At 48.9% G+C, this 11523-nt stretch overlaps 1 protein-coding gene across 5 annotated transcripts in view; it reads right to left on the bottom strand.

Moving 5' to 3' along the window:
- Positions 1-2232: 2232 nt before the first annotated feature.
- GUK1 (guanylate kinase 1) overlaps positions 2233-11523 on the bottom strand; it is a 37474-nt gene continuing 28183 nt past the window's right edge. For 4 of the 5 annotated variants that reach the window (XM_039524966.1, XM_039524967.1, XM_039524968.1 and 1 more), the window contains 4 exons: positions 8149-8287; positions 6022-6106; positions 4417-4502; positions 2233-2386 (listed from right to left, as the gene is read on the bottom strand). In XM_039524966.1, the coding sequence (XP_039380900.1) occupies positions 2351-2386; positions 4417-4502; positions 6022-6106; positions 8149-8287 (346 nt within the window). In that variant the 3' untranslated portion in view covers positions 2233-2350. Of the gene's footprint in view, positions 2387-4416; positions 4503-5020; positions 5157-6021; positions 6107-8148; positions 8288-11523 lie in introns of all 5 variants that reach the window. The other variant, XR_005594153.1, reaches the window with a different exon arrangement.

The raw sequence follows: 11523 nt of genomic DNA, 5'->3' as shown, positions 1-11523 counted from the left end.
CATCTACACCCTGCTCTTTTCACTCAGTTTTCCTCTTTAAACGACCAGCTTTGTACGTTACTCATTATTTCTGCAGTTCTCTTTTGGCTGGAACATACCACAACCCTTGACCATGTCTCAAGGGACCTGTTCGGGGAAGCAGTGGAATTTCTGTTTATCAATGAGGGGGATTTGTATAGTGGGATTGGTGCATGGTTTAGAGTTACCTGAACTGCTTACGGTCATGAGGGCTTCCTGCTGTGCTGATAAAGGTCAGGCAGAGATTAAACTCCCATCAGGCAATCTTTGCAATAGGGGAAAAGTTTGTGGGATCCTAGCACGGACAGCGGGGCCTGAAACACGGGATGGCCTCATGGGAAATAACATTGGTGGAACTGTTGGTCCCTATATCATGGCTGTTATATCTCCCCTAGGACCTTGTAGCATTGGTTCCCAGAATCTCCTTATGCTCACATCTCCCAGGGCACTCTCACGGGAGAAGGAACTCTAAGGACAGAATACTACACACAGCCAATGAGCAAGTCAGGCTGCACAAGCAAAAAAATAAAAGTAAAAAAACAAAACCTTTAATTCACCATTCATAGGAGCATTAGGGTAGTCAGGGCTCATGTGTTTTTACCACCACCCCACTATCCCGAACCCTCCATGCTGCATTATTTCATAAGTGAGAAATTCCCCTCCTCAGACACACACAGTTCTTCTGGAATACAGAGATCACTCAGTTAAGACGCAGAGCTCTTCTGACTGCAGGTTCAGGGCAATGACAGGAAAGCAGGATTTCAGTCCTCATTGTTCCTCTTAACAGTTTGAGTTGTTAGGGCCCAGCACAGATGATATTGCTAATTATTTTGGTGCCACGTGCCATTTAAAATTCCACCCCAATCCATGTTGGGATGAGCCTGAGAGGGAAAACTTTGGAATTAATGAACAACCTCCCGGAAACGAGGCTGAGCCAAGCTTCAGCTTTGAAGATTGCTGTCAGATCACATGCAATTTTTGTGAGGAAATGGACATTAAAAGAACGTAACTGTTCTACCATTCACCGTATGGGTGTAGGCGGTAGCGGAGAAGGGGGATAATCTGGGGAATGGTAGGTGCAACCACGACTCTTCCTTTTGCAAAACCATCAAGGAGAAAAGGTGTAAAATGGTTTGGCTCTTTCAGAATTAAGCTGGTTCTAGGATGTTCAATTTGAAGGGAAACCCTGAAGTTTCAAAGGCAGAGAGGTCTCAGAAACCATTCTGACATTAAAAGGGGGCACTTTACTTTTCTTCCAGGAATAAAAGTGCTGCACAACCTGGAAAGAAATTCCCCAAAGAGTTGAATTTGGGAACACCCAAACCCTTCCACTGCTGCATTTATTCTGAACAACATATATGACCATACCCCACAGTCTTTCAGGGCAGGCAAGCGCTGAACAACTGCTCCCCTAGGAACTCTTTTGAGCCAGAAGAAGTCAGGACATGATTTTATTTCTTGGTAGATTAAGCGGGTCTCCAATTTTTTCAAGCAAACCCAGCAGTTCACCTGACTCGGTCCTGGGCACGAGGACTGAGGTTTGGAGCAACCCAAGCCCTGCTGAAAGGAGTCCTAGCCAGCAGCAGCATCGAGATCAAGCAGAGAGACTCGCTGAGAATGTCAGTCAACCACCTAAAGGAGCAGTGGCTCCAGCCACTGGCCTAATGGGAGGACAAAAGGGACAGAGCGGGAGCTTTCAATGCTTAGTGGAACATTGCGGGGTGGGCGGGGGGAGGAGATGGGTGTTTACCAGCATTAGCACCGTCCTCTCTCTGAGTTTGTTTTCAGCCTGTCTCTTTCCTTTTCAATTGCATCTCTTCTCTCAGTTGGTCACTTCGGGCCAGCTGATGCCACTGCACACTTTAACCCATTTGTCTGCAGGGGGAAGGTCAAGTCAGGTCATACTAAGCAGTTTCCCTCTGCAGGTGGCATCTGGTGCAGGCAACCCAGGGGTGGGAAGGGAGTATCCACCAAAAATGCTATGGAGGAGACTACTGCTTACAGTTTCACATGCCAGCATGGGCTGTATGTATGATCAGGCTATACAAATGAATTCAGAATAATTCTGCTCAGGAAATACAGTACAGGGACTTTCAGATTATCTGCCTGAAATCTCCATGCAATCCTAGAAGAGCACTGGATGCTTTTGTGTGCGCACACAAAGTGGCAGAAGCCCCAGCTAATATCAATATAAAGTTGTTTTTGCTTTTTGGTTTTTTTTTTTTACTATAAATGTCATAGTAACTCGGAAAGGGATCAGGCTAAAGGGAATGTCTCTCTTGGAACAGAATGCTGTGAAGCACGTTAGGAATGGCGGCCAAGCAGATTGAACTCAGGACTTCTTGGATTCTTGGACCTTCTGGATTTCCTGCAAGCAGATGAAGAAAACGATTGATCGTATATTGCTCTCTGTAAGTAATTCATAGTTTCATAGATTGTAAGGCCAAAAAGGATCATTATGATCATCTAGTCTGACCTCTAGAACAGAATAGGCCATAGAATTTCATCAAGTGACCCTTGCATCAAGCCCATATTTTATGGCTGAAATGGACTATACCATTTAGAAATGCATCCAGTCTGGATTTAAAGAGACTTCACATGATCCAACACATCTCTTGGTAAATTGTTCTAATGGTTGTCTCACTATCAGGGTTAAAAACGCATACTTTGCTCCCTATCTGCATTTCATAGAATCATAGAATATCAGGGTTGGAAGGGACCTCTGGAGGTCATCTAGTCCAACCCCCTGCTCAAAGCAGGACTAATCCCCAGACAGATTTTTACCCCAGTTCCCTGAAAGGCCCCCTTAAGGATTGAATTTGTCTAACTTTAGCTTCCAGCCATCAGATCTTGTTCCGCCTTTGTCTGCTAGGTTAAAACATCTTCTCCCAGGTACTTATAGACCACGATCAAATCACCTCTTCACATCCTCTTTGTTAAAATAAATAGATTAACAGTCTTAAATCTCTCACTGTAAGGCAGATTTTCCTGACCTTGCATCATTCTTGTACCGTATATTCCGGCGTATAAGACGACTTTCTATATTAAAAAACAACCCCCCAAAATCGGAAGTCGTCTTATACGCCGGGTATAACAGCGGGCGGCTGGGATTTAAAAGGCTCTGGGCTCCCCGCCGCAGCGGGCAGCCCAGAGCCCTCTGACTCCCTGCCGCGGCTGGGATTTAAAAGGCTCTGGGCTCCCCGCCGCAGCGGGCAGCCCAGAGGCCTCTGACTCCCCGCCGCGGCTGGGATTTAAAAGGCTCTGGGCTCCCTGCCGAAGCGGCCAGCCCAGAGCCCTCTGACTCCCCGCCGCGGCTGGGATTTAAAAGGCTCTGGGCTCCCCGCCGAAGCGGCCAGCCCAGAGCCCTCTGACTCCCCGCCGCGGCTGGGATTTAAAAGGCTCTGGGCTCCCCGCCGAAGCGGCCAGCCCAGAGCCCTCTGATTCCCAGCCGCGGCTGGGATTTAAAAGACGACCTCGGAAGGGGGGGTCTTTATAGGGCGAGTATAGCCCAAAAACCTATATTTTAACTCTAAAATTAGGGGGTCGTCTTATACGCCCCGTCGCCCTATACGCCGGAAAATACGGTAGCTCTATTCTGAACCTTTTCAAATTCTTCAACATCCTCTTTGAAATGGTGACCACAGAACTGGATACAGAACTCCACAAGCAGAGGTAACCCCACTGCCCTGCTCCTACTTGAAACTTCTGCTTATACATTCAAGGATCCCATTAGCCCTCTTAGCCACCGCATCACACTGGGAGCTTGTGTTAAGTGGGTTATCTACCAGGACCCCTATGTCCTTTTCAGAGGCCCTGCTTTCCAAGATACAGTTCTCCCAGCCTAACTGCCAAGCTTAAAGTTCTGCTCTTTGTTACATCACCCATGTTCAATCTTCAGAAGTAACGGCTTGGACAGCAGTGAGCTTTAGGGCTCATGAAGCCAACAACTGGGCCCTGGCTTTGGGTGCATGAAGGTCACTGCATTTACTGATTACGTTCTGACCAACGTCACTGTGCTTGGCCTAGTCCAACACTACAGAAGACACGGCCCCTGCCCTGGCTAAACTTTTGCAAATAATGGTCCTGGACCAGGAAAAAACCTCTGCATACCAGAGTTCCCTCTTTAAGGCCCTGAGTCAGCAAGGCACTTCAGCAAATGCCTAATGTCAAGCATGGGAGTAGCATCCCATGGAAGCTGATGGGACTACTCATACTTAAAAAGTTCGGTATGTGCTTGGACATTTTACTGAGTCAGGGCTATATCCCTAGCTACCACTTCGCCTTCTCTCAGAAATGGAACATTTGTCAAGCATTTCCTTCTGATGCTCTCTAACAGCTGACTCTCCATTTACAATGGCTTCGACCGTGCCCCCGGCAGAAGAGCCCTAAATGACTTACCTCTGCAAGAATCTCCTTCAGTTCAGAATAGGCTTTTTGTAGATCATTATTGATGATGATCAGGTCAAAAAGTCCAGGTTCATTACCTAGTGAATCAAACCAGGAGTTAGAACACAGAAGAGGAACGTTGGCTCTTTTCAGCCACTGCTAATAATCTCCTCTGTCAAGCCATCCTTGTGAAGTAGTTTTATAGGAGAGCATGCTGTGTTCTACTTAGATCAAGTCTAGTCTTAAGATTGCATCAGGCTAAGAGCTGAAAACTACACAGGATTCTCCCAGGTAAGAGGAGTGGATGTGGAAGACGGGATAGAACAAGGAAAGCATCAGCAATTTAAAGGCAGACGTATAGTTTGATGAGACAACTCTAGGATTTTCCCTTTACATAACTCTATGCACCTAAAGGGGATGAGGTCAAGTGGGTAGAACACTAGCCTATGACTTGGGAGACCAGGGTTTAAGTCCCAGTTCCACCTCAGACTACCTGTGTGAATGTATTTACCTAGGAGCCCTAGTCATGGACTGGGACCCCCATTGTGCTAGGTGCTGTACAAACAGAACAAAAACAAACAAAAAACCAGACTGTCAACTTAGGCAAGTCATTCACCTCTCTATGCCTCAGTTCTCCCATCTGCCACATGGGGATAGCATCTCTTCCCTACCTCACAGGGGTGTTGAGAGGATAAATACATTAAAGATTGTGAGGCACTCGGACACTACCCTGATGGGGGCCACGTAAGGACCTAAGATAGAAATAAGGGAAGCTGTTAAAAAGTGAAATTCACTTTACTTCATAATAAATTAAAATCTTGAAACTTAACCTAGTGCTCCCAGCCACCCTGGAGTGCGTTAACAGCTATCAAAGTATTTTTATAGAGTGGTCGGTACTGTTAAAAACAAAACAAAAAACAAAAAAACCCAACAAGCCCCACTCATTCTACACAATCCCTGAAGCACTAAGAACAGCGTAATGCTGAACAGTACATCAGTGGCCCTAGTACCTTCTAGCAGCTTTGAGACTGAACTGCTCCATTCCCCTCATGCCTGGGACTGGGGGCAGGGAGGATGTAACAGGAGTGGAGGCCAGGGATGGGAAGAACTGGTCTGGAGGAGTGAGGGGAGGTGGGAAGGGGCTAGGAGGTCCTTCCTGCTTGTCAGGGGGAGGGGATCTTTCCCCTGGTGCTGTGCCAAGGGGTGAGGGAAGGGAATCAGGGCTCCTGATCTTTCAGAAGGAGGGGGAAGGGACTGGAGAGGAGGATTTTCGCTGTTAGTGCCTAAAGTTTTACGCAGACAATGGAAGGCTGAGGTGTTCCCGGTGCCTGTGAGGTCTTTACGGCTGCGATTTCCATGCTAGTTTAAGTGGTGACATGGCCCTGCCCCTCCTTGGCAATCCAGGACAGTGAATCCCCTCTTCCCCCTGCAATTAGCTCCCAGCTGCCAAATAGTCATGGTCAGTTCATCTGGCCGGACCTTCCATAAACCCCTGAGACAGGGAGCTAGACATCTGTGTATGACAAGGCGCCAAAAACTCTGATGTGCTCTCCTCCCGCCTGCCCCCTGCCCCCAGTCCCCGCTGGGGTTGTGCCTCTGCGAGCTTCCTGTACTTACTAAGTTCCATGTCTACGCGAGCTGCGTTCAGCCGCTTCTGTAGACTCTCTTCGGACTCCGTCCGTCTGTCACGCAGTCTCTTTTCCTACAGCCCAAAGACGACAAGTGTAAATGCACGTTCCAAGCACCGTTTGGAGGAGAACAGTCGGCCCTGGCCCCCAAGCCCCATTACTGCCATCACAACCACCCTCAAAAGGCTCCAAGTCGCAGTCATCATGTTTATGGCCAGAAACGACCATCAAATTGTCTAGCCCGACCTCCTGTGGCCAGAAGGAATAGATCAAGAGGCCGGCCGTGGGTACTGGCCTGGATCAATACAGCCGCACGCCTACCATGGGATGTAAGGAAGTATATCCTCACTTCAGCAAACAGTTAAGTGACTTGCCCCGGGCCACAATGCAAGTCTCGTCCAAATTGGGATTTGACCTCAGGAGCTCCCGGCTTCCAGCCCCGTGCTCAGCCGCTGGACTATGCTGCTTCTTGCAATGCTGCTGCCAACTGAACAGCCATGGAGGTATAAATGGCAGCTGTTAGATGACACTTTGGAGCTGGTTTTGTGGCAGCAGCTCACGGCCTGGCCTTTCTTCTTCTTAAGGAGGAACACCACTCACATCATGGACTTCGGGTAACAAAATAGAAGAAACAAAGTGGGGGAAGGATGGTCCTGTCGGAGTCACTGGACTGGGACTCAGGAGATCTGGGTTCAATCTCTGACTCTGCCATAGACTCCCTGGGTGAGCTTGGGCGAGTCACTTTTATCCCTCTGTCTCAGTTTCCCATCTATAAAATTGGGGTGACAACACTTCTCAACCCCAGGGGGAAGCTGTGGGGATACATTCATTAATATATGGGGCCACATGAGACCACAGATAAGAGTTCCATGGTCTTACCCCAGGATACCAGCCTCACTAGGATTTACTGTAATAGATGGATATTGACGTACCCAGAATACTAGTAATAAAGGTAATAATTGGAGATATACCAATCGCCTAGAACTGGAAGGGACCTTGAAAGGTCATTGAGTCCAGCCCCCTGCCTTCACTAGCAGGACCAATTTTTGCCCCAGATCCCTAAGTGGCCCCCTCAAGGATTGAACTCACAACCCTGGGTTTAGCAGGCCAATGCTCAAACCACTGATCTATCCCTCCCCTAGAGAGCATCATAAACACACAAAAAGCTTTCCTAAACATGGACCGAGGCAGGCCATGCCCTAAGGACAGGGGTGGGCAAACTTTTTGGCCTGAGGGCCATATCGGGGTTTCAAAACTGTATGGAGGGCTGGGTAGGAAAGGCTGTGCCTCCCCAAACAGCCTGGCCCCCGCCCCCTATCCTCCCCCCACAGAACCCTCAACCCATCCAAACCCCCCTGCTCCTTGTCCCCTGACCACCCCCTCCTGGGACTCCCCACCCCTAACCGTCCCCCTGGGTCCCAACCCCCATCCAACCCTGACTCCCCTGCCTCCTATCCACACCCCCTCCCACTGGGACTCCCACACCTATCCAACCCCCCTCCCCCGTTCCCCGTCCCCTGACTGCCCCCTCCTAGAACCTCCACCCCCATCCAACCACCCTCTGCTCCCTGGGACCTCCCACTCCCAGCTTCCTTATCATGCTGGAGCCAGTCACGCCACCACGCTGCATGGCAGGAGCGGTGGGCCACAGCGCTGGCAGCGTGGCGAGGTAAGGCTGCGGAGGAAGGGGGACAGCAGGGGAGGGACCAGGGGCTAGCCTCCCCAGCCGGGAGCTCAGGGGCCAGGCAGGATGGTCCCGTGGGCCAGATGTGGCCCGCGGGCCGTAGTTTTCCCACTTGTGCCTAAGGAGCTTGCAAACTAACATCAACACAGCTTCAAGCACAAGCAGGCGCTGAGACACATGGCAGATGGGAAGATCAGACAATGAAGAGGATCTGAGAGAAGCAAAGGAAGGAGCATGGGAGATGGAGCCTTTTAAAGAAAAGGCTGAACGTGCACAAAGCTAACACAAGGAGCCGGGAGGAGAGAGGATAGGCAGAGGTTTGATCAAAATCCATTACCTGTTTTGTGGGTTATATAAGTAAATTGATCAATGGAGGGGAGGCAGGAAATTTTCATCACTTCACTGAATTCATCCATTAATTGGATCACTCACCAAGACTTCTATGGACGGAGCCTGGACAGAGATGTAGATCGGCTTCAGGTCAGTTTTCTTAATGTTCTTGACGCCCTGCAAGTCGATATCCAGGACGCAGATCTGGTTCCGTGCCTGCACGGCCTGCACTGCAGCTTTACTGGGGGGAAGGGAGAGAAGAAGTTGGTTACTGGACACTGGGGTGGGGATGCTGTGCAGGGAACCTTAGCTATCTACTCCTCGTGCATTAAGAACCGTTCACAATCTATGCGGCACCACTGACGTTCTCTTTTGCACTGATATTTCCCAGCCCCTGTCCCTAGAGGTGTCTCCCACGTAGTCACAAGATGGAGGTGAGTGAACTAGAAGTGGAGATTTCAGAAACGGAGGCAGTGTAGCCTCGTGGATAGGGCATAATACAGGGGACTCAGGAGACCCGGGTCCAATTCCTAGCTTACCCTGCTGGGAGACCTTGGGCAAGTCACTTCTCCTCTCTTTGCCTCAGCTTCCCCAGCTGTAAATTGGGATAATGATACTGCTCACCTTTGGGAAGCGTTTCGAGAGCTACAGATAGAAGTGCTATAACACAGCCAGGCATCAGTATTGGTACAGATCTCGTTAATCGTTGTCTCCTGGGAAACTGCAGCAGTTCTAGTCTGCAAAGGGACTAGATCACAGCTCCTTGGATTCAATAGGAGGGGATGGCTAGCAGGACTGTCTCAGTAACTGGTCCCCAACTCTAGATTTCCTCCACCCCCTTTTCCCAGATGGACCACCTATGTTGGCCTACCGGACAAGCTGGAAGGCCTAGCTACCGGTATTCTCCCAGGCTTGCCCTGAAGGGGGGCCGCGGTGAGGGAATAAATTGTTCACAAGGGGCTGGCAAAGCGGGCGGCGTTTTATGGTGGGCACTGGAGAATTAGATTTTGTAGGCTGAGACCACAGAATCTGACATATTCTTACAAAACCATATAGGTGCCTAGAGCTTCACACAAGGGCATATGGCTACATCAAGATAAATGAAGTGTGTGGAAATGGCTAACGAGATGGCATTGCATTCCACTGAGGTAAACACAGAGCATCTTAGTTACAGGCTAACAATGACATCGTTCCTTTGAAGAGGCTCAAACTCCAAAGCCCCTACAAATCCCTAAGGACTACAAGGGTGGCAACATCAGAACTAAGGTATAACACAATCCAATGGCTGGAAGTTGAAACTATACAAACTCAGACAGTAAATAAGGCACAGATTTTTAACAGTGAAAGTAATTAACCAGCGGAACCATTTACCAAGCGTTGTTATGGATTGTTCATCACTGACAATTTTTGAATCATGACAATGTTTTTTCTAATAGATTTGCTATAGGAATTATTTTGGGGGGAAGTTCTGGCCTGTGTTACACAGGCCGTCAGACTAGATGATCACAGTGGCCTTCTTCTGGCCCGGGAATCTATGACTTTGGACTAAGGAGGAAAAGCCACTGAACAAGGTTACTTCTCTACAAGAGGTCACAAGTTTCCATACTAATAAATTCTCTTGAAGAGTGCAGTATGCTTCATAGCATTTGCCAGTCTTGGAAGATACCAAGTTAAGAAGATGAGTATAAAAATATTTTTCCTTTGGACTGGCAAAGATAATCATATGCTTTCCCCACTGTGGGCTGCATCTGATATGCCTTGCCCTTCCCTCCAAATGCTCTCTATGATCCTCTTAGAACAAACTAACATCTAAAGAGCAGTGACTCCAATTATCTGAATACTATAATAAATGGGTGTTAGGTCCCTGGGGCAGGGACCATCTTCTTCTTCTGGGTTTGTACAACTCCTAGCACAACGGGGTTCTGGTCTGTGGCTGGGGCCGGGGCTCCTGGGCACTCATGTACGACAAAGGATAAATAAGAGAAGAAAAACTGAGAAAATGTTTTGAGGTGGCTACGGAGGGTTAAATTAGTTAAACTGAGTGGCCACATGGTGGCAACAGAGGATAAGAGAAAGAGCAGTTCTTTAGAGAAGGCTTTCATACCCTCAGGCAGAGGTTAAGCTGTGACTCCTCTTGTGAACCTTCTAGGGTGACCAGGCTGCAAGTGTGAAAAATCGGGACAGGGTGGGGGGGTAATAGGACCCAATATAAAAAAAAGCCCCAAATATCGGGACTGTCCCTATAAAATCGGGACATCTGGTCACCCTAGAACCTTCGCCCCCACCCAAATCTGATCCCAGGCCCTCCCCACAGGTGCTCATAGAATCCTAGAAATGTAGCGCTGGAAGGGACCTCAAGAGGTCTGCTAGTCCAGCGCGCTATCTGATTACAAGCTGAGTGTGGACAGACATACTCTGCTAGTATGACAGCAGTTGCTATAGTGTGTGTGTGACCAAGCATTCCTTTTGTCAGTATCTGTCTGTACAGCAGACCCTTTTTATGTAAAAGTGACCCATGGTGCTAAAATGCAGATGGGTGCTAAATGCAGCCTATATTCTCCTGAATTGTTATAGTAAGAATAATTCTCCCAGTTCTAATCAGTAAAACACTTACTGCCTATGAACTTCATGACTTTAATGAAACCTGACCAAAAAAACCAAACAAACAGCTGACCTTTCAGTAGACGGGCTAATGTTCTGTCCATATTTTGATTCTCAGTTACATGGCAAAACTGTCAGGACAGCACTACAGAGACAAGATGAGACTAAACAACCTCTAAGAGACGGGTGCGGCTGTTCGCTTTTGTCTCCGCATTGTCTATGTGCTGTTCACCTCCTCTCCCTGGGTGTACGGTTTGGATGCGAATGATTATACTCTCCCTCACCTGGGCTACTGCTACCATGGATTGCCTGCCCATCTGTCCACTTCTCCTACCACTGTGTCTTTGCCTCCTTCCCTGCTGCCTCTTACACATGGGACATCTCCCTGAATGGATCTGCTCAGTCCCTACCCCCTCCTTCTCTCCCAAGACCCTCTTCTGCATCCAATTAGGACAGTGAAGCCGCGGCTGCCCACAGCAGGATTGAGGAGATGAGCTCACTCCAGACAGGTGTGGGGCATGATTCCTAGGGAATCCTGTTTCCTGAGCTGTGGTGTCCCCCTAGGCCAAGGATATTGTGGTGGAAGCAAGGCCTCCCTAACAGAGCTCTGATTCCACCGGGAGCAGTGAAACCCATTAGCGCTGTGGTTCCCAACTTGCTTTGAGTGGAAGACCTCACCTCTAACCCATCTGCACCTGGGATTCTCCACCACGGTGTTCCCTAATTGTCAGCGTGCTTGCTATGGCAAGAGCACTGGAGGGGGACTCCGAAGTCCTGGGTTCTACACGGAGCTCTGACACGGGCCTGCTGGGTGACCTTCAGGAAGACATTTCTTCTCTCTACGCCTCAGCTTCCCCATCATTAAAATAAGGATAA

Source organism: Mauremys reevesii, linkage group 2 (assembly GCF_016161935.1).
Source record: "Mauremys reevesii isolate NIE-2019 linkage group 2, ASM1616193v1, whole genome shotgun sequence".
Lineage (NCBI taxonomy): Eukaryota > Metazoa > Chordata > Testudines > Geoemydidae > Mauremys > Mauremys reevesii.
Note: the sequence above shows the minus strand (reverse complement) of the source record. Positions and strands in the feature narration are given on the sequence as shown.